The sequence below is a fragment of the Lagenorhynchus albirostris genome, chromosome 15, assembly GCF_949774975.1.
Source record: "Lagenorhynchus albirostris chromosome 15, mLagAlb1.1, whole genome shotgun sequence".
Taxonomy (NCBI): Eukaryota; Metazoa; Chordata; class Mammalia; order Artiodactyla; family Delphinidae; genus Lagenorhynchus; species Lagenorhynchus albirostris.
The window spans coordinates 61,815,910-61,839,332 of record NC_083109.1 but is presented as its reverse complement, the minus strand read 5'-3'; the positions used below and the strand labels follow the sequence as shown (position 1 = coordinate 61,839,332).

Genomic DNA, 23,423 nt, shown 5'->3' with positions numbered 1-23,423 from the left:
GACAACTTTCCTACAAGTTTGAAATTACATCCAAAAAAACCCAAAAATGAAAGTACGGTGATATGAAATCATATCTCGCTCACACTCTCGAAGAACTTTCCTCAGATATAAAAATGTATATGGTATAAGAAAATCCACAGTCCTTCCCATTCAGGTCAGAATTAATGTAAGTTAAAGAATATTAGTACCTGCTAACAACACAAAAAGAGAGAAAACCAGGTACTCTGTGCCTCTTGGTGAAGAGAACAACACCATCTTTGACTACTTTTCCCCAAACTTCAAATCTGAATCTGATTAAGCCTAAGTCCAATTGCCAATCTGCAGGAAATATAGAGAACAGAGGAAAACCCAGACTAAGGGAAATTCTAGAACAATAATCTGGTGTCTTCAACAAATAAGTTGCAAAGGAGGAAAAAGGTATAGGAAAACCTATAGATTAAAAGAGACTAAAAAGATATATAGATATAGATACAGATATAGATACAGATGGGGCTTTGTTTCAGTTTTTGTTTTTGTTTTTAAAGGTGAAGCTAAGCTGTTGTGTTTAGGGATGCATCTTTGGGTGATAAAACTACAAAGAAAACGTAAGTGCATGATTACTATAAATGTGGGGGAGTGGTTATTTTTTCTTGGGAGGGGACTGGGATTGTTTTGGGGCTTATGGAATATCTGAGAAGGTTCCTTTCATGGGGGGGATGGTGATTATAGGGTGTTAGTGATTATAGGGTGTTAGTCAATGACAATTCATTTCTTTTAAGTTGTTTTCTATATTTTAACAATAGAAAGATTAAAAAAAATTTGTTAGTGAACTTGGTGTAACTAATGAAGTAAGGTAGGATACAAATGGTCTCAGGGTTGCCACCTCAAGTCGCCTTTAGGGACTGCAGACTTCTCTCTCAAAATTTTAAAATATTAAAAAATGATTGAAATCTAGTTTTTACAGGCAATTTAAATTTTTTAATTCATAAGAGAAAATGCATGCAAATGATAAAAATTCAAATAGTGCAGAAGAATATAAAATGGAATATTGCCATTTCTTTTCTTTCATCTCCAAACTCCTAGTCCCATTCCTCCAAAGCCTTTACCTTCTACTTTGTAAAAAGTATCCTTATATCTGTTTCTTAATTCAGAAAAAATATATTGACTCCTTACTATAAAAATGAGAAATTTATTGCCATTTGCATCAGCTTTCCTATCTTCTCCAACTCCTGATTTTTGTTAATTTTATTTCTTCCGAGGTTTCATTTATGTCTTTAAATACTGTAGTTAAAACTTTGAATCTTGATTTAGCTCTTTTATTCACTGTTTTAAATGCTTTTGTTTATTTATGCCCGCGTTGGGTCTTCATCCCTGCGCGCAGGCTTTCTCTAGTTGCGGTGAGTCGGGGCTACTCTTCCTTGTGGTGCTTGGACTTCTCATTGTGGTAGCTTCTCTTGTTGCGGAGCACAGGCTCTAGGTGCACGGGCTTCAGTAGTTGTGGTATGTGGGCTCAGTAGTTGTAGTGCATGGGCTTAGTTGCTCTGCAGCATGTGGGATTTTCCCGGACCAGGGCTCGAACCCATGTCCCCTGCATTGGCAGGTGGATTCTTAACCACTGCGCCACCAGGGAAGTCCTTGATTTAGCCCTTTTAGAGAGTATCTACTTACTTCCTGGAATGAAGTTGAGGACATTAGTGATTCCCCTTATGTTCCTCTTCACCTCGCCTCTTCCTGCCCACTTTTTGGTAATTTATCATTTTTACATTACCATAGTGAATAATAACTATATCTTCCGTATGTGTAATTTGGTTGATTCTAAAACTTAAAGACTTAAAAACAACATCTACAATATGGGTATGTAAATATTATTCAGGATACAACAAAAATCATGTGAATGGACCCAAAAGGAAAAATAACCACAAACTTCCTTTATTTGGTTTGCTTTTTGCCTATTAATCAGGAAAGGTCTATATCAGAACATATAAGCCAAATTGTTCCCACAATGAGTGGTTTCATCTTCTGGCTTCCAACAATATTTTTCTCATCTCTCTGTTCTAGCCCATAGAATGCCGCACTATAATTTATCAGCTTACATATCTGTCTGTCTACAAGCCAAGTGGTTTTAATTTCTTTTGACAGGAGTGTGTGTGTGTGTGTGTGTGTGTGTGTGTGTGTGTGTGTCCAACTTGATCTTGAAAGCTATGCAATGCTCCCCAGAAAAATGCACTCATGCAAAATTTAGAGCATAGTTTCAGGAGTTTCACAGACCTCCCCCTGGGTCCAAAGTAAAAACCTCTGCCCTAAACAGCATTTTCTTAAGGGCAGGATCTTGTATTTCTAGCCCCAACTGTCCAAGATGTCAGTCGATAAACATTTGGATAAATATTGAATGAACCAATTATTCCCACTTTCTTCATGTTGGCTTTTAAAGTCTACTTTTAAAATAGAAAATGTAAGTTTCATCTCTCTAGTATTTGTTTTGTAGAATCTACTTTTTAATATAATCCAGATACTTGGAGGTGGTTTTAAAAATTAGGAGTTTTTAATGATACCCAGGCTGAGGTGTTAAGGGGTGAAACGTATTGATGTCTGCAATTTTGGAATGTATCAAAACATAAGACGTATTGATGGATAGATAGATGGATACTTATGTAAATATCATATTTGTAAAGCAAATACAGGTAGATGTTCATTGTAGGATAGGCATATGGGTGTTCATGGTATAACAACTTTTCTAAATGCTTGATAACAACACGTTGGAAAAGGTGACTTGTTTAGCTCGAAGAGGTACATTCCACTTTTAGATCTTAGAAGACATAAATCTATCATCCTTTTCTGTTTGCAGAGCGCTGTGGAGAATCTGAATAGTTCCCACTGTACACAAAGCTTCTTTTGGTAGAAAATAATTTTATTAACATAACTGGGCAATTTATCTAACACAATTTAGAGAGCTCAAAAAATATAATTACTACACTGAAAATGCAACCCAGTCATTTACACAGATTTCGGAAGAGAGGCGCCCAGAACAGGAGAGAAGAGGTATGGTTTTGCGGTTGTAACGTCATCGGTGTACTAGTGGTGAATTGTTTTACGGACTGTAACCGTGATAGACTAGTTCATTTCAGTTTTCCTCATTTAGAGGGAAGAATAAGGAAATTTATGTCTTCTCTTATTCCCTGGAAACACCTTATGATTATACAGGAGGGGTGGAAGCGGTTATAGAGGCAGTATGTGTAATGTACAGACGCTGGGGTCAGGGTGCTTGGATCCAACCTAGATTGGCACTGTGAAATGGAGATAATAATGATCTCTACATCACAAGGCTGTTGTACCATAAAATGGAATAGCAGCAACTGATCTATTATTATCATTATTACCTAACAAGTCATAATTGTGGCCTGACACGAAGAAAGTGGCTGCGCCAGTTGTCTCAAAGTCGTTTCCGTCTAGAATTCTGCGGTAAGGTCTGAGACAAATACCTCAGCTTTGATCAGCGCCTTTTCAGAGTAGCGGTCACTGGTCAGGAGTCCAATAGCTGAAACCCGCGAAGCCCTGAGCACCTAGGAAACCACCAAAGCTGCGCGTGCGCGGGGGCGCTCGGTCGCCCCGCCTCTCCGTGGTGAATGGCCTGTTCCATTCCTGAAGAATGGCGATAGCGGGGAGAACTTGGAACACTAGGCCCGGAAGTAGAGGTGCGTTACCAGTATTTCCAGCATTTTGCTACATGAGTGACCCCTTGTAATTATTATACTTCTACTCTGACACCAGGACAGGCTTCTGAAGAGAGTTTGGAACGGCTCCACCATCCATTCTCCCCCTCTCATCTGGAAACATTTGTGCTGGCCGGCGTGACGGCCTTGTACGGAAGCCTGGAGGGCCCCGCCCACCCACGGCCCCGCCCACCCCATGGGCCCCGCCTCCCCGTGGGCCCCGCCTCCCCCGCCTTCCCGAGCCCCGCTTTCCACTCCCCGCTGCGCAGCCAGGAAGTTCCTTCTCTTCTCCGCCCCGCCGGCCGCGGGCGAGCGGGACGTCATCGCTGCCAGCGTGGAAACGGCGGCGGAGCTCGGGAGGCGGAAGTAGTGCCCGGGATCGCCGGGCCTCCGTCGGGCTCCACCGGCCGCCTTAGCCATGGACGCGCCCCTGGAGAAGGTCCGTACCGGGGGTGAATGCGGAGCGGCGGCCCGAGGCCCCCGCCTGCGGGGCGCCTGTTTCCCGGTCGCGAGCTGCCATTGTGACCGGGGAGGGGGCCGGGGGCTAACGGGCCCGCCTGAGGAGGCCTGGTCGCGAGGGCGTCCGGCCCGTCGCTCGAGGCTGGGGCCTGGTCACGTCACGGGGCCGGGGGTCTCTGGGGTCCCCGTGGGCCGGGAGAGGCTGGGCCGGGTTCTGCCCGGGGCCGCGAACGACCCGGAGCCCAGTCGGGGGCCGCGGGGCCGACCTTGGGGCCTGCGAGAGCTCGGCTCACCCTCTCGGATGACAGAGCTAACAACTTGCGGCCGCAGAAGCTCCTGGAATGAAGCCCCAGTTGTTTCGGAGCCAATTGGAAACCTGTAGGTTGTCTGTGGGCTCCAAGTTAGGAAGGGAGATGTGCAAGCAGTAATTTGCCATCTTCAGCGAGCCTAGGAATCACCTGGGGCCCTTGGTAAAAATCCAGATTTTCAGCCCTCGGGTCGGAACCTTGGGGGACGGGACCGGGATCTGTGGGTTTAACGAGGTCCTCACGTGATTCTGATGCAGTAGTTTGAAAGACCCCTGAGGTCCAGAAAGGGGCGGGGCTTCTGTATCGTGAATTTCGTCTTTGGGAATGCTGCTGCTCCACAACTTTCTGGCTCCCCCTTTCCGTGGCGAGGGGGGGACCCTGAGGTCAGTCGGAAATCCGCTGGTAGCAGGGTTTTACTCTGATTTCCTCTTGGGGAAACAGCAGCGTGATGTACCTGGCTGACCGCTCTGGCATGTGAAATGGATTCTAATTGTCCCGGATTTAGAGCTAGTAAATGAGAACCAGTGCTTGGATTTCTTCACGGATACCTACTTTCAGACCCTGACTTTCTGCCCTCCCTCAAAGTCCTTCTTTCTTTACAAGCTTGGGAGTCCGCTTGTCCAGACCCGGTTTTTCATATATGTGGAATTCAGGAGCAATGCTAGTGTTTCAAGACTGCTTTATTTTAATTTTGAACTGGCAGAAGTAACATATTTTGTCATTTTTTCAATGCAGCAGCTGCTGTGGATTTGTTCACTTGTCACTGGAGAGTTAAAGGGAGTAATTGTACAAGTTGAGCCAGATGTCTTCATGTGCACACAGTGGTATAGCCTACGCCTCCGTTGTTTCTCATATATTGGGTGGAAGGAATCAAGAAAGGACAAAGATAATATGTTTTTCTTACACCGCCTCTGTGGTGAATGTTACATGTTTTTCTGTCTAGGAATAAAGTCTTCCCAGGCTTTTGATGAGCACAGTGTCTACCTTGTGGTACTTTGAGTTTCAGTCTAAATCAGTGATTCTCAACCACCAGGCTGTTTTGTTCCCCAGGGGATATTTGGCCAACGTTTGGATACACTTTTGATTGTCACAATCAGGCATTAGGAAGGGGCTGCTGGTACCTAGTGGGTAGAGGCCAGGGATGCTGCTAACATCCGACATTGCACAAGACAGACCCTGTACCAGAGAATTATCAGTAGTGCTGAGGCTGAGAACCCCTGGTCTACACCGTGTGTGGACCAGTAGTTGAATACAAACGCCCATGGTTGAATACAAAATGATGCTAAAAATGTCCCTTCAGTGTTGTTTCCTTTCCAATTTCATAAAGAAGATGGGAGGGGCTTTGTGGCATTTCAGTTAGAAATCTAAAGAACTGGAGTGTTCTTTCCTCCAAGAATAGTTCGTTATAGGCAGATCTGCAAAACAGAATGGGTTGGAATCCTGCTTCAAATATTATTTTTCTGGTATTTGATTACTAGATTACAGTGGTTGCTCCCTAAATGTTAATTGATGATAAAAGATCTTAAACTCTTCAAATGAAGATCTGAAGAGGTACTGAAACTCCAGCATGCTTAAGCCTGGCACATTCACAAAAATTGCAGGGATCTTTCAGGAATTCAGAATGTGTGGGCTGGAAGTCTCTGCCTTAGGCCAGTGTGTAAATTCTGAATGTAAGTTTTTCAGAACTAGTACTGTGTCTTATTTTTATATTCCCTGAAGCAAGACAGGGCTTTACTTGTAATGAACAATTTCTCTTGGTGCTAAGTGGGCAGAAAAGAAAAAGCATTGCTGTAATATGAATGTTGAAAATTTTGTGTTGTGAAAAAGTTTGAATCAAAGTAAAACATTGAATTGTGTCCATTATTCTGGTTTCTTTGAGGAATAGACTGCTGGGTTAAATTCTACATTGCTAGTATAAATTTAAGAACTATTTGAGCAGTTCTGAATGATGCCATTTAAACTAATCCTTGCATAATTTAGACTGGCTACAGAAACCACAATGTTATTTGATACCCATCCTCTAAAATTTCAAGTAATCTCTCTCACTCTATAATGTAGTGTGCTATCATTGTTTAATAAAATCACTCAGTACATTTCCTTTGGTCCAAATATAATTTTGTACCCTTGCTTTTTCTTTAAGTAATATGTAGACATGCAGACCTGCGATGACAGAGCCATTTTCTTGCCTTGATTTGCTTTTCTTTCACAATATATGTTTTCTTTTTGTATTCAAAATTAGTGACATCCAGAGAAACTATAGATAGGTTAATTATAGGGACAAGGAATTCAAACTAGAAGAGTTGGCGCCTCAGCCCCCCCAATACTGTACGTCCAACTCATAAGGAACAAATCTCACAGTGTTTACTTATGTTAATATCCAAGTTTAAAAATGCCACAGGAAGTAATAACGCTGATACTGAAGATTTTAATAAGGTACTCAACACACCTACATAACACCTGTTAGTAAAAACCTGCTACTTTAAACTTGTAGAACAGCCCAGATCTTTTCTTGCTGCTTGGAAAAATCTCATTCTTCCTGGGTATTATGTTTAGACAAGGTGTATAGCAGTTTGTTTTGCACTTTTTTTTTTTTTTTTCGGTACGCGGGCCTCTCACTGCTGTGGCCTCTCCCGTTGCGGAGCACAGGCTCCGGACGCGCAGGCTCAGCGGCCATGGCTCACGGGCCTAGCCGCTCCGCGGCATGTGGGATCCTCCCGGACCGGGGCACGAACCCGTGTCCCCTGCATCGGTAGGCAGACTCTCAACCACTGCGCCACCAGGGAAGCCCTGTTTTGCAGTTTTAATTCCAACCTTGAGTAAACTTAGAGCAGATGTCTCAGCCTTGGCACCACTGACATTGGGCTGGATAATTCTCTATTGTAGGAGGCTGTCCTGTGTACTGTAGAATGTTTAGCAGCATCCCTGGCCTCCACCCACTAGATGCCAGTAGCATCCCCTCCCCACAGTGTGACAACCAAAAACATCTCCAGTTGAGGCAGTTGTCCCCTGGGGGTGAAAGGATCCCCTCTGGTTGAGAACCACTGACTTAGAGAATCTAGAGCTGCACTGTCCACCAGCCACATTTTTTTTAAATTTATTTAATTTATTATTTTTGGCGGCGTTGGGTCTTTGTTGCTGCGTGCAATCTTTCTCTAGTTGCGGCCAGTGGGGCTACTCTTCGTTGCGGTGCGCGGGCTTCTCACTGCAGTGGCTTCTCTTGTTGCAGGGCACAGGCTCTAGGTGCACAGGCTTCAGTAGTTGTGGTGCGTGGGCTTAGTAGTTGTGGCGCACGGGCTTAGTTGCTTTGTGGCATGTGAGATCTTCCTGGACCAGGGCTCGAACCCGTGTCCCCTGCATTGGCAGGCAGATTCTAAACCACTGTGCCACCATGGAAACCCCACCAGCCACATTTGGCTATTTAAATTTAAATGTAATTAATTAAAATTAAATAAATTTAATATTTAGTTCCTCAGTCACATTACCCACATTTCAAGTGTTCAACAGTCACAATGTGGTTTGTGGCTGCAGTACTGGGGCAGCACAGATAATAGAAATGTTCACCACAGAAAGTTCTATTGGGTAGTGCTATAGAGCGGGGCCAGTTTATTTACTGTACCGTATATCTAATTCTTGTCTCTAAAAGAGGCAACCTCGACCCTGTTTCTGACCTAAATAATTACAACCAAACCCATTTTTTACTGTTGTACTCATCCTGAGCTAAGTTCCCCCCTACCCCCTTGGACCTGATTTTGGAAAATTCTGTTACCACCTTACTGTTTATAAGGGGCAATAGGAGCTGCGTGGATGGAACATTGCTGATCATTACTGATAAGGACTACCAGAATTTCTATTCCTGCTCTTTACCTAAAAAGCTCATGTAAAGAACCCCTATTAGCCAAGCTTGAAATGACCAGTTTCTGTGATAAGCCTTTGTAGATCCCTCTCTTACCTAGAATAGAAGGACTTCTGTGAGGATATGATAGCCTATAATGTTACCGTTCATTTAAAGCTGATCTCTATATCATCATGATTGAGGGTTTTGCATACAGGTGCATGGTGCCTAAGGCAGTAAATGATTATCAAATGCTGGGTGTCAGGGAAAGCGTGGCACAAAGTTCCTGATCCTAAAAATTTATGGCGTTGGTGGTTCTCGATTTATTCAAAATTTCAGCTGTAGTTAGCAGAGCTATTGGTGGTCCCCAGTCCTGTGTGTTCCACCTTATCTAGAATTATGAGTTATAATTATAGATAGCAGTTGCTTGAGCTTAAAGTCATGTTTTCACCTGAAGCAGAAACCTGTTTTGACTTAAATTTTTTATTGCTGGTCAACTATGGTCAAAGCCCAGTGCTGAGTGCTGAGAAAGACACAAGGTGAATAAGACATGATCCCTGGGAGAGGTTACATTATAGTAAGGGGCATACAAGTTTAGGCAAAGCCTTGTATAGCAAAGAGGGGTAAAAAGAATCACAGGAATTAAGAAACAAAGGGCATCGAGTGAGTGACCAGGAAAGAGTATGTGGAAGAGATTCTTTAGGTAGAATATTTAGTTCAGAATCATGGCTTTTCTAGGTTTGTTTTAAATGTAAATATAATGTAGATTTTTACTTTATGTTTGTGCCTAATGTTATTGCTGGTAGAACATAAGAGAAAGGAAGCCATTTTACCTTTTAAAGTTAGATATAAAAAATATGCCTCCAGTCACTTTGAAAATGTTTAAAAATTCCTTTCAGAAACTTATCTAGCTTAAATTAAATCCATTCCCTCCAAACAATAGTCAAGGGCCATAAAACTATTTTGAGTTTAATATTTTGTTTATTTAATTTCTGTTACTATTGCAGTAGTTTTTGTTTTTTGTGGCGAATGCTAAGTGTTTAGCTGCCTTAAGGTTAGTTAGTCCTTGAGGCCCAGCCTGGGGCCCTGTCCACTTTTTTTTCCCCCAGTGCCTGTGGAAAAGGCATTCTGAGGGCAAAGTAAACCTTTCTGAGATCTTTTTCCTATGAGCAGAAAAACAGAAACAGCAAAGTAAAGCCTTCAATTTGAAGGTGCAACTCAGGGACATTGAACATTTTGCTACAGTGAGATTTTCAGGAGCCTAGTGAGACTGAATTACTTATTAGACTGGACATTGTATTGGTGCAGTCATATGAAATTGCTGTTTTTGTCCCCTAGAAGTATCTGAATATTGGCAGTTTCACACAGTTTACAGTTTTACAACAGTAAAGTTCTGAAGATACATAGAAGGAAGGAATTGATGGGTTCCTTTCCTTAGAATTATTATTTTTAAGATAAGGTTGGCAACATTAAACCTGCATAATTCCAATTCAGTTTTGGAAATAATGATATTGATAAGGGTAATGGATATCTTTATCTTTCTGAATTGATCCCCCAATAAGTCCTAGGAAACACCTTCTTTAAGAAGCATATCTTAATGACTTATTTTTTCCAGTGACTATAGCATGTTTTGCTTTAAGCAATTTTCTTTTTGTTCCAGAATAAGTATGTGATTCCAGATAAACTAGTAAACTTCTTAGAAATAGAGCTTGCCTGTTGTGGTATTTTTCCATCCGTGTAGTTATTGGCAAACACTCATAATAAAATGTCTAAATGAACTATATGTAAAATAGATAACTAATAAGGACTTTACTGTATAGCACAGGGAACTCTACTCAATACTCTGTAATGGCCTATATAGGAAAAGAATTTAAAATAGAGTGGATATATGTATATGTATAGCTGATTCACTTTGCTATACACCTGAAACTAATACAACATTTTAAATCAACTATACTCCAATAAAAATTTTAAAAATAAAAAATAAAATAAAATGTCTAAGTGAATTGATTCTCTTGGAATACATTTTCTGAAATTTAGATTTCGATCCCTGGCCTTCCCATCATGTATCTTAAGGCAAGTAAATTGAATGCCCCTTTTTTCCTTCTGTGTACTTCTTTTTTTTTTTAAACCGTTTTATTTATTTATGGCTGTGTTGGGTCTTCATTGCTGCACGCAGGCTTTCTTTAGTTGTGGTGAGGAGGGGCTACTCTTTGTTGCGGTGCATGGGCTTCTCATTGCGGTGGCTTCTCTTGTAGCAGAGCACAGGCCCTAGGCGCGAGGACTTCAGTAGTTGTGGCACGCAGGCTCAGTAGTTGTGGCACACGGGCTTAGTTGCTCTGCAGCATGTGGGATTTTCCTGGAATGGAGCTCGAACCCGTGTCCCCTGCATTGGCAGGCGGATTCTTAACCACTGCGCCACCAAGGAAGTCCCTGTGTACTTCTACTGATGCCAGGTTTGATCTGGTGTTACTAACTTTGCTGCCTCCTTATTGCTACCAGATTTTCCCCAGTCTTTTGTATATTTTTGCCCCTTTTTTTCCCCTATATGTTCTTTTTTGCCTCTTTTCATGAGGGATTTGTAAGTTTAAATACTAACACCTCATGCAATATTTGCAAATCCCTTTTCAACTAAAATATTTTGCTTAATGAGCCAATAAGTACAGTATGTCTTCATGCTCTCACACACTCAAGCATAAAGTCCACACTCAAGCATAGTTAAAAATAAGATTTTCCAAGAGTATCCAATCCTTAAAAGACAAACATAGACGAAAGTGCCTTGTTCTTAATTAAATACTTTTCTGTTGGAACTACACAAAAGTATTTATAGATGTAGAAATTGAGGCTCCAATGAGTAAGTCAGGTTTGCAAGGTGCTATTATTACCTTGGAGAATCCCTACATTTTCTCTCATTGTTGACCCATAAGGAACAGCTGTGTTCCTGAAGCAGCTGCTGCTGTTCTTATTGCTTCTCTGAGATGTGTAGTATTTGGGGCACTTGTTTAGTGCTAGACAGCAGGCATCCTTTGTGTTTTCACCTGGGAGGAAAATATATGGTTTTTGGAAAGTTGATACTTGCATGCTTATCACTATCCAGGATTAACCTTGCTTAGAAAGCTGTGGAAGGCAAAAGAGTAGGTGAAATGTTAGAAACATCAATTCAGAGCTTTATCTGATAACGTCGATCAATTGAAGAAAGGTAGTGATTTGTTTTTTATTGAAGTATAGTTGATTTATAGTGTTGTGGTAATTTCTGTGTAGTGATTTTTTTTTTGTAAGTCTAATGCAAATGTTGGAAACTAGCATTTGTTAACATCAAGGCCTTCTATCTGGTACGATCAGCTAGTATTCTCACATGCTTTCTTTTTCTTCTGTCAATAGTCCTAGAACCCCCCAAAATGAACATTCCTCCCCTGAAAAAAGTTTATTGAAACATGGTATTGTATACTTCTATTATTAATGAATGTTGTGATTTATATATTTTAAAATTACTCTTTAGACTTCCCCTTTTCTGGACGTTGCTTCTTTTTAAATGTATAGCTCTGCATTTTTCAAACAGCAGTTATTCATATACAGTCTTTGCAAATTTTGTCACATCAGTTACCACTTGTACGGTTATTTGCTTAATATTGCTTTTCAATCGACTAAATCAATTCAACCTCCTTCTTTAAAATTGAGGAACAATTTATATACAATAAAAATATGCACTTTAATTATACAGTTTGAGTTTTGGCAGTTGTGTATAGTCATATAACCACCAGCATAATTAAGATATGGAACATTTCCATCTCCCTAAAAAGTTCCCTTGTGCCCCTTTGCAAGTGGATCCCAGATCTGCTTTCTGTCACTACAGCCCTTTTTTTTTTAAACTTAGATTTGTGCTAAACAGTAATGTTTATGAATTCAGGGCTTGAGGTATTATTTTTTCCTTAATTCATATGAAAGTAAATCATATAGTTTTTGGTCACACTTCGGTAGGCTGGTTTAACTGAAGAAAATGTATACAAGAGCTTGATTAAGCATTTGAAAGCTGAGAAAATTTTAAGTGACTGGAGAGCAGTAGTTCCCAGATCTTAGGCCCCAAGATTTTATTATTCTTCTGCTGTAGTTTCCACTTTTTTTTTTGCGGTACGCGGGCCTCTCACTGTTGTGGCCTATCCCGTTGCAAGCACAGGCTCCGGACGCACAGGCCCAGTGGCCATGGCTCACGGGCCCAGCCGCTCCGCGGCATGTGGGATCTTCCTGGCCCGGGGCACAAACCCGTGTCCCCTGCATCGGCAGGCGGACTCTCAACCACTGCGCCACCCGGGAAGCCCATGTAGTTTCCACTTTTGAAAGGTTATTATAAACAACTTCTCAGTTAATAAACTTTATTAACAAATGATTGTTCACTCCATTACTAATAACTGGATGTTAATTTTCAATAACATCCATTAAAATAGTGTGAGTTTTTTCCCCCCCAAACTGCAGGTTACATCCTTTATATGAGATGTCAAATCAATTTAGCAGGTCATGGCCAGCAGTTTTTTTTTTAATGAAGTAGAATAAAATGATAAATATAATGTATTCCGAATAATACGGGTAGGAATAGTACCAGTGTTACCTCATAACTAAGTTGATATAATTCTAGCCAAAAGCAAAAAATAAGTGATTTTTTTCATTAACCCATGTTGCCTTATTCCAAATAAATGTATAATTTCCTCCTGGCTTGAAAAATAGAGAATTACTTCCTGACCTCCTTTACTATTTTATCTTGCATTTGACTTTCAACTTTTTTCCTCCAACATTTAAATTGTGAGAATTTTAATGATATTTTACCATTACATATATACTATTTCTTCTTCTGATAGTGGCAGGATATTTTAATATTTAATACTTAATATCCCACACTGACTGAAAGTGATGGAAATCAACTAGTATAAAAATGATTGTTGAAAAGATGCTTATCAAAGGATGAATGGCGGGGCTTGTTTTACAAAATGAGCTGTCTAGTTCTGTGACAGTTATCATATGAACAGTTGAATGGTTCTCCTTAGGAGTTTTGAACTTGCTTTAAGCCATGCCATGCATCAATGTTAGACGTAATTGAAGCAAAAATACCGAATCCACTTCATTACACAGAATCAACATAGCTGAAATATAAGTTACAAATTTGCAATCTAATGACTAACAGTCTAATAATGGTTTCTGAATCTTCAGTAGTGAACACGTGGTAGTTTTGTAATTAGAAAGTGAATCTGTGGATATACACACTCCATAGGTGCACAGGCTTCAGTAGTTGCGGCACATGGGCTCCGTAGTTGTGGTTCGTGGGCTGTAGAGTACAGGCTCAGTAGTTGTGGCGCACGGGCCCAGTTGCTCCGTGGCATGTGGGATCTTCCCGGACCAGGGCTTGAACCCGAGTCCCCTGCATTGGCAGGCAGATTCTTAACCACTGCACCACCAGGGAAGTCCCAAGGATTATCTTTAAAATGAGACCTTACTTAGCTCTAATTATGGTTCTTGAGACAAGAGCTTTTTCAAAATGTGAGTTGCTTTGTTTACTTTTTTGATGAAATTGAGGAGCAGTATTGCCTAGTGGTCAAGAGCACTGGTTCTAGAGTAGTACAGACCTTGTTTTAAATTCTGGCTTCAAAACATACTAACTCTGTGTAACTCTAGCCAGGCAGTAATGCATGTAAAGGTGTTAATTAGATGATGCTTGAATATAGCAAGCAACTCAGTAAGTGTTAGTAATTATTAAGGATCACAAATCTTATTGAGCCCTTTTTCTGTGCCAGATCCTGTGTTAGATGCTAAGGGTTGAAAAAATATGACATTCTTCTGGGAACCTGGCATAGAATACTATTTTTTTTCTTCTCTCAATATTGTGAAACAGCCTCCTTCTAAATACCAAATAATGGACATCTTTATTCAACTTAATTTTCTCTCGTTTTGTGTCTGGCTATTACCCTGCTATTATTTATTAACATTTATCACACAAGTACTCTGGCACTGTAACAGGTACTGAGGATACGAAATGCAAATAAGAAAGTAGTTCCTGCCCTTAGTAGAAGCTTATGGAGCCATGGTTTAAGGAACCAATTTATAAATATTTTTCTTCGAGCATTTCTTGACTTAAGGCCTAATATCCTGCAACTGGATAACATTTTATATTTTGGATTATCCCGTTAACACAAGCATGTGAGGGTCTACATCATATTCCCATTTAATTGAGTCAAATTTAACTAAAAGTGCTATTTTCCCTACGCACCCGTTACCCACTCCCCGCTGTCCCCACTTCACTCTGAGTAGGATCAAGAGCAATTTAAATGTCAGCCTTTCCATTCAATGAGTGTGTGCTTGCTCTCTCGAGAGACTCAGATGGAGAAATGTGAAGCTGCACTTCTCTCTTGCCTCTCTCAGTGTAAACATCTTGTCATCACATGTGATTCTGGTGTTTAAAAATAAGTATTGTCATATGAAGTGGCTTCTAAACTAAGTCAACTATTTTGTCTATTCTTAACTGAAAAATCTGTTCAATTTTATAGGAGAAGTTAGCCGTGTTGAACTTAGAGCCAGCATGTTGATATCCAATATGCCATGCCTTCCTAAGGGGTTTCAGAGGTAATATGACAACCCAAGAATCAAGCTGACTTTAGATTCTTGGTCTTATAAGAGAAGTCAAAATTAGTAGGAGTCTGAATGGCTGCTTTCAAAAAGCATATAATCTAATTGGGGAGAATACCTATAGTGGAAAGATCATCTATAAAACAATTCATAGTAAAGGATGTAAAGAATCGTGAGGATAAATGGCAGTTGCATATTAGAATGGCCCCAGTTTCAAGCCTTCCGTCCTGTTGTCCCCATAAATACAATCATTTGTCAGGCAGTGAGTCCAGATTTTTGGTTTAGGAAAAAATGGTATCGATATCATTAGAGGGGATGTGAACATGTGAAAATGGTTTTATCCATAGGGGTTTCTTGGAAGTAGTGAGTTGTGATTTAATAGGTAGTTAGAGGTGGATAAAAGGTACAAGGACATTTCAGATGGGGCAGATGTTATAAGCATGAAACACGGAGGTGTAATTGATCAAGCAAACTGTTTATCTTTTCATTTGGCCAAATGATCAGGGATTGATGTGTCACAGGAGATGAGGGTAGTAAGGACCGTGACCAGCAGACTGAGGAGCAAGATCAATTCTCTTGACCATTATCTGTTCCTCATCCTACTCACAACTGTTAATGGAGAGCATGGAGACCCTTTTAGATTACTCTCTAACCCATCTGGTGCTTACATTTAAATCGTGATTTTTATTGGAAACACCTGTTTTTTTAATGATTTTTTTTTCTCGTGTAAAAATTAGATCGGATGTGGCTATGTGATTATTTTCTAATCTCTTGTAGAATCAGTGTGATGTAATAGAAACAGGCAGAAACACATCAGGAAACCAGGGTTCTGGCACCTCTCTGTCATTTATTACTTCCATGAGCCTAGGCAAGTCAGTGTACCTCTCTAAGTCTTAGTTTCCTCTCCTCTAAAATGTTATACGAGAATCAGAGGTTTTCATGCTTATACTTTTTCTTTTCTTCTTTTTAATGAAACTTTTTACAAGTGAAACTTTACTCAAAACCCTATTGTTAAAAACAGCTGATCTCCTTAAGGCGGGGGCAGAGAGGTAGCAGCTCCAACTGGCTACCCAACCCCTTCTCCCCAAAGTTCTTTCCAGGAGTCTTAAGGCTGAGAAGAACACAGGTGGGAAATCCCTGGGCTAGACCCCTAAGGTCCCTTCTAGAATTAATATTTTCTGATACTTACATTGATAAACAGTAGAATTTCTTTAAAAAAATAAACAATTTTGAGGAGGTAACACAGTACTAAAGGTAATATACACTCATTGCACATCTACATTGTGTAAACTACTACGAGGTACAAGAGACAATATGAAGAGAAAAGCAGATAAATACACTTGAAGTGTATTTGAAGAGTAAGGGGGGAACAAGAGAGAGCTTCTGTGATTGTTTATAACCCAATTCATACTATACAGAGATTCAGGGCAACAGGATTGTCTCTCTAAAAATTTTTACGGAGATGTAGGAAGAAAGGAAAATGAGTGTTTCAATTCTGCAAGAATGTTTAAAAATTTGTTTCGTTTATGTTTTGAATGGGAGATAGATGTACACATGGTACTAAAATCCAAAAGGAACAAAAGGATATGAACTAAAAAGACTCTCTCTGACCCCTGTAGCCATTCTTTGGAGGCAATCACTATGGCTAGCTTGTGTAAGCGTCCCAAAGTTTTTAGAAGCACTTGCAGATGTTTGAGCGTATTAGTCTCCTGGGGCTGCTGTAACAAATGAGCACAAACTGGGTGGCTTAGAACAACAGAAATACATTCTCTCTCAGTCTTGGAGGCCAGAAGTTTGAAATCACTGTCGCGGGGCTGAAATCAAGGGCTGGCAGGGCTGCGCTCCCTCCAGAGGCTCGGGGGGAGTGTCCCTTCCTTTCTTGTTCCAGCTTATGTTGCTTGCCAGCCATCCTTCCCTGTTTGGTGGCTCCATCACTCCAGTTTCAAGGCCAGCATCTTCAAATCTCTCTCTGCTCTGTCTTCACATAGTCTTCTCTCTCTGTGTGGTCTCCCTCCGATTCTCTCATGTGGATACATGTGATTGAATTTAGGGATCACCTGGATGATTCAGGGTAATCGTGCCATCTCAAGATCCTTAATCACATCTGCAAAGACTTTGTCATATAAGATAATGTTCACAAATTCCAGGGATTAGGATGTGAATATCCTTTGGGGGGCTATTTTTCAGCCTACTACAACAGTAAAATGAATAGTATACTATACATACTTTTCTGGACCTTGCTTCTAATAGTGAACAACTGAAATAACCTAAGGGTCCATTAATTCAGGACTGGTTCAGTAAATTATAATACATCCATCAGATGCAAAAAAGGTGTAACCACTAAGAGGAATGAAGTGGACCTGCTGACATGGAACCATAGTCACTATAAAACAGAAAAAAGCAATTTGGAGAGGTGCATATGAGCAAAGTGAAACTTTGGAGAGATATATGTCAAACTTAAAAGTGGCCTCCCCTGGGGAGTGGGACTTTTTTATGTTATACCTTTGTACTGTTGGAATTTTAAAATCAAACATGTTCTTTAATAATGCAGGTATTTTATAATAAATCCAGAAGAAAATGGACTTGCATTTAGTTTTTCTGGATGAATTATGTTGCAGAAGTAATAGAGGGTTGTTAAAATTTAACCTTTTGAAAATTTGTTTCCCAGATAGCAGACCCTACACTAGCTGAAATGGGAAAAAACTTGAAGGAGGCCATGAAGATGCTAGAGGACAGTCAGAGGTGAGCCTGTGGAACAGAAGTGACCCATTAAATGTGTTCAACTTGCTGTGAAACTGACAGCACTAGTTTCCTTCTGTTAAAGACACCTCTTGGTCTGTCATACAGAGTGAAGTAAGTCAGAAAGAGAAAGACAAATACCGTATGCTAACACATATATATGGAATCTAAGAAAAAAAAATGTCATGAAGAACCTAGGGGTAAGATGGGAATAAAGACACAGACCTACTAGAGAATGGACTTGGATATGGGGAGGGGGAAGGGTAAGCTGTGACAAAGCGAGAGAGAGGCATGGACATATATACACTACCAAACGTAAGGTAGATAGCTAGTGGGAAGCAGCTGCATAGCACAGGGAGATCAGCTCGGTGCTTTGTCACCACCTAAAGGGGTGGGATAGGGAGGGTGGGAGTGAGGGAGACGCAAGAGGGAAGAGATATGGGAACATATGTGTATGTATAACTGATTCACTTTGTTATAAAGCAGAAACTAACACCATTGTAAAGCAATTGTACTCCAATAAAGATGAAAAAAAAAAAAGACACCTCTTGGTTTCAGAACGTCACACTTAGCTTCAGCTGAATTTAAAATTGGTATTTGTCTTGGGTATAAGGTGCTTTGTAATTAAAGGATTTTGAAATTAAGGGACAGGACTTATAATTTTCAGTCCTGCCTACTAAGAGTTTCATTTATTTAATATATTGACTTGAATCTATAAATACTTCTTACTGTATATTCAGGTCATATAGGGCATCAACTAACCAAGAAGTGGCTTGAAGTATTATTATATTTTTAATATTATTTTCCTGAAACTAAACCCTACCCCAGCCTGGGGGCTGGGACGAGAAGGCGAGATGTGTGTTTCAAATCTCATATCAGTTACTACGAGGTTGTGAGCAACATTATCACATGTTCATGCTCAAATGTTAGAAGGTTAACAGTTTTTTATTTCGTTTAAATTAGAAGAACAGAGGAGGAAAATGGAAAGAAGCTCCTATCAGGGGATATTCCAGGGCCACTGCAAGGCAGGTAGGTGGCAATGAAGATAAGTACCTTTACTTAGGGTGTACACTTTCTTTAAACCAAGATTTTACCATCACTGACTTACAATTTTAGTTTTAATGAGCACAAAGCAAATTGAGAGTTATATGTAGTGTAACAGAAAACTGAAATGCCATTGGTTGGTTGGTGATAACGCTAAACCTACTGTTTCTCCCCCTTTCCCGTTCAGAGTTTAACACAACCTTGTAACTCAGAAGTGATACACAAACTCATAACTCAGCTATCACACTTGATTCATCCTTGAAACCAGTAATCTGTTTGGTAGACTGAGCTTTATTGTGAGAGTTATAAGATTTATCATTTTATTATATAGTAAATGAAAGGAAAATGTCAACTCTAATTTATTAGCAGAGTGGTTTATTTTTTGGCAACTAAAGCAAATCTGTCAAGTGTTTGTGACTTGAGCTATCAGGGAAGAAGTCAGAAAAATAAGTAGTTATCCAACTAACATTTTCACAGGATGTTAGCACTCAATCTGGAGTTATCTGGAGTTAAAGTCCCGGCCCAGTTTCCCTCAGACAAACTTATTATTTTTTTTATAACCAGGAAACTGTACGTAGGTAAATAGTACAACTCCCTTAAGTTGTCCTTTGACTTGAATATAAATATGTACAATAAGTATGTTGCAAAAGAGTAGTATAGAGGAAGGATCCCAGTGTGCCAATAAATGTCACATCTAACACACCCAGATACTAATTTTTTTTTTGGCTGCGTTGGGTCTTCGTTGCTGCGCACAGGCTTTCTCTAGTTGCAGCAAGCAGGGGCTACTCTTCGCTGCAGTGTGCTGGCTTCTCATTGCAGTGGCTTCTCTTGTTGCAGAGTACGGGCTCTAGGCACGCGGGCCTCAGTAGTTTTGGCTCACTGGCTCTAGAGCGCAGGCTCAGTAGTTGTGGCGCACGGGCTTAGTTGCTCTGCGGCATGTGGGATCTTCCCAGACCAGGACTCGAACCCGTGTCCCCTGCAGTGGCAGGTGGATTCTTAACCACTGTGCCACCAGGGAAGTCCCCAGGTACTAACGTTTTAAAATAAGCACTCCTGCTTGTAGATGAAGGGTGCTGACTTGAAGTCCTCTACGGGTGAAGTTCATTCTCCAGCTGAGAACAGGAACCAAATCTTGTAAGTCTCCTCATCCCAGGCCTACTGAAGGGAATTAAAGCGTTCCACTCATCCCACAGAAGTTTCCCTAGAAGACATACTACCAAGAACATCCGTAATTCTCAGAGTGGGAGGGCATTAATGTCACCGGTCAGGAGTACTCACACTAATAATGCTAATAGCCAGCGCCTGAGATAGCAGTTCCCCAGGCGTGGCATTCGGTGCTTTTCATGGACTAACAGCATCCTCACAGTTGTATAATGTAGGGCTTCGTGAGTTTCAGTAGCTTGCTCGAGGTCATGTGGCCTCATCTCTACACAATGTCCAAGGATCAGAGTCCCTCACACGTGAAGGTCAGCACCTTGAGGAAGATAGGTTTGGGGACATTGTTTTGATGGTGCTTTTTGAAAAGAGATAACTTTTTTGGGGGGGGTGCTGCATTGGGTCTTCATTGCTGCACATGGGCTTTCTCTAGTTGCAGCAAGTGGGGGCTACTCTTTGTTGCAGTGCGCAGGCTTCTCATTGCAGTGGCTTCTCCTGTTGCAGAGCACAAGCTCTAGGTGCACGGGCTTCAGTAGTTGTGGCTCACGGGCTCTAGAGCACAGGCTCAGTAGTTGTGGCACACGGGCTTAGTGGCTCCACGGCATGTGGGATCTTCCTGGACCAGAGCTCGAACACATGTCCCCTGCATTGGCAGGCAGATTCTGAACCACTGTGCCACCAGGGAAGCCCGAAAGAGAGAACTTTTTATTAGTCACATTCTCATTAATAAAGTGATAGTATTTTGACATCACATGTTTTACAAGTTGCCTTGCCATTGCTTAGAACTTCACCTTTCACATTCTTCTCATAAGTTTCCACCTCCTCATGTGATGAGCGTTTAAAAACATATCTTGGATAGAAGTAAGTGTTTACACTGCAAGTGAATCTGCAGTTTCCCCAGCTTGGGGAAGAGGTAATAATAAATCATGCTTGCATTTCATGTTTAGCTCTGTTAGAACAAACAGACAAGACTCCCACATGGAGAGAAGCTAGATACACCAGTGGCACTGGAGTATTCTTGCTGCTTTTGTGACCTTCCAACAGCTTATAAGGACTACTTCGGCCCTTATTACATGCTTATTAAATAGTCTCCAAGATTCAAATGAACAGGTAGAGAAATATTGCTAAAGCAGGTGAAATTTTTAAAAATCAAATTAATATTTAGGCAGAAGATTAATCACAAGTAAGGTTATATTCAGAATTCAGTTGATAATTTGAGGTTTGTTTTAAAAATGATGTATACTGTATCTCAAAACACATTATTTCTTTCGTAGCTCCTCAGTTAAAAAAGAAAACATGTCAAGCTAATTTAGATGAGAGAAAATAGTGAGAGACTGGTGAGGGATGTGTGCTGTTTCCACCTGTTTGTCAGCTGTTTTTCTGTTCCGCAGTGGACAGGACATGGTGAGCATCCTCCAGTTAGTTCAGAATCTGATGCACGGAGATGAAGATGAGGAGCCCCAGAGTACCCGGTAATGGAGAACAGTTGGCAGCTTCTGTTTGAAAGTATATGTGTTCTTGATTTTGATAATGATTGCATTCTCACAAGTTGCTGCAGTAATAAGCTATATTTAATTCCTAGTTACATGTGATATTAAAATGATGTTCAGTTTCTTCAGAGAGACATTGACATATTTTAGATAATATATTTTGTAAAAGGAAGTCATTTACTAAAATCTTGTCGTTTTTATGGTCTTGTGTCTTAGGGAGGGGCTGGCACAGGGGCCAGAGCATAGCTGCTGTGTGCTTTTCTGTTTCTGACTGCTTCTGCTCCTGTGTGTGCTTCCGCCTCTGATTGCTGAGAAGTGCTGCAGCTGAATTCATTGGTGGCAGGCCACTTTGTGAATCATCTGTTTATTTTATTTCTGTTTATGCATCTATCAAGCAATTTATTTAGTTTCATTTTCTGTTTAATAGTTTTAAATTTAAATTCTTTGGAGTAAGTAATTCATTCTTCCAGTTCAAATTTCAAAAGATAGAAAGGGTGTATACACAAAGGCAATTTTCCTTCTTACCTCTGCCTCCCTACCTTGTTCTCCTTCCTAGAGATAAGTTGCCAGTTTCTTGTGTATTCGTCAGAGATATTTCATGTGTATGTACACCCAAGCAAAATGTCTGTGCTCACCCCCTCCAGTACGTAAATACTATGCATGTTGTTCTGTGACTTGCTATCTTCATTTATGTCTTGGAGTTCCTGGCATAGCAGTATACAAGGAGCTTTCTCCTTTAAGAGCTGTTTAGTGTTACTCTAAATGGATGAGCCATATTTTATTTAATTAGTCTCCTTTTCATGTTTTACTCTTACGAACATTCCTACAGCCAGTAACTCTGTACATGTGTCATTTCTCAAAAAAGAAGTGTTTCTGTAGATTAAAGTCCTAGAAGTGGGATTGCTGGGCCAGATAAGTTTGTGCATTTGTAAATTTGACAGATATTGCCAAATTTCCCTTCGTGGAATTGTGCCAATTCACATTCCCACCCATAATGTGTGAGAGTACATCTTTCCCCACACCTTTGCCTGAAAGGGTATTAGCAGACTTAAGGATCGTTGCCAGTCTGATAGGTGAGAAATGATATTTCAGCATAGTTTTAGTTTGCATTTTTCTTATGAACCAGATTAAGTGTCTTTTTGTATGTTTTAAGACACATTTATATTCCCTATTCTATGAACTGTCTCCTTTGCCCAGTATCCTGTCAATTTTTTGTTTTTTTCTTTTTACATTTATTCTTTATAAGGGAAATTAGTCCATCCACTTTAATAATATGTAAAACAATACCTAGTTCCCCTTGAATGTGCTGTGTTGTTATAAATAGCTATTTAATGCAGGGAATTGATCTTCGTCTGTTGATTATTAAATTTTCTGCACATTTTAGCTCTACTCTCCATAGTTCTTCAACTGGTATTTAATTTAAAAAACTTTTTTGGAGAAAATTATTCAAAAACAGTTTGTGTATTTAGTTGGTATTCAATAAAAAGGATATTTATCTCCTAGGACTTGAATTTAAAAAAAAAATTTCCCCCCAAACTATTAATACCTTATGCATTGAATTTTCTAAATGTATCTCAGTGTCTGCCTTCTAGGCCATTAAATGCATTTCAAGTCTGACAGAAATTTCTGTGGAATAATGTGTCTCTGTGTTTTATATATTTGTGCTTTGACTAATACTTTTTTTTTTAATCTAATAAATTTTGATTAACAGAATCCAGAATATTGGAGAACAAGGTCATATAGCTTTGTTGGGGCACAGTCTGGGAGCTTACATTTCAACTCTGGACAAAGAGAAGCTGAGAAAACTTACAACTAGGATACTTTCAGACACTACCTTATGGCTATGCAGAATTTTCAGGTAATAAGTTTTTAGTTTCTGGTAAAGACATTTATGCGTTGGTTATAGACTGTGAGAGATCTATTTTCTGGAGCTATGCTACCTGGGTTCAGCTCTGCCTCTTCCCTTTCCTCTTGGAAGCGTTGCTTAACCACTCCATGCCTCAGTTTCCTTATCTATGAAATGGGGATAGCCTTAATATCTATTTGATGACATTGTTGTGAGGATTACATGAACTAATGAATTAATACATGTAAAGAG

The 23,423-nt window shown here is 40.3% G+C and overlaps 1 protein-coding gene across 3 annotated transcripts in view; it reads left to right on the top strand.

The window, feature by feature from the left end:
- The first annotated feature begins 3,961 nt into the window (after nucleotides 1-3,961).
- PDXDC1 (pyridoxal dependent decarboxylase domain containing 1) overlaps nucleotides 3,962-23,423 on the top strand; it is a 50,993-nt gene continuing 31,531 nt past the window's right edge. For all 3 annotated transcript variants that reach the window (XR_009535708.1, XM_060124536.1, XM_060124535.1), the window contains exons 1-5: nucleotides 3,962-4,128; nucleotides 17,566-17,639; nucleotides 18,600-18,665; nucleotides 21,227-21,307; nucleotides 23,037-23,183. Coding sequence is in view for 2 of the 3 variants with exons in the window: in XM_060124536.1 (XP_059980519.1) it covers nucleotides 4,108-4,128; nucleotides 17,566-17,639; nucleotides 18,600-18,665; nucleotides 21,227-21,307; nucleotides 23,037-23,183 (389 nt within the window). In the remaining variant the exon portion in view is untranslated. The remainder of the gene's footprint in view (nucleotides 4,129-17,565; nucleotides 17,640-18,599; nucleotides 18,666-21,226; nucleotides 21,308-23,036; nucleotides 23,184-23,423) is intronic.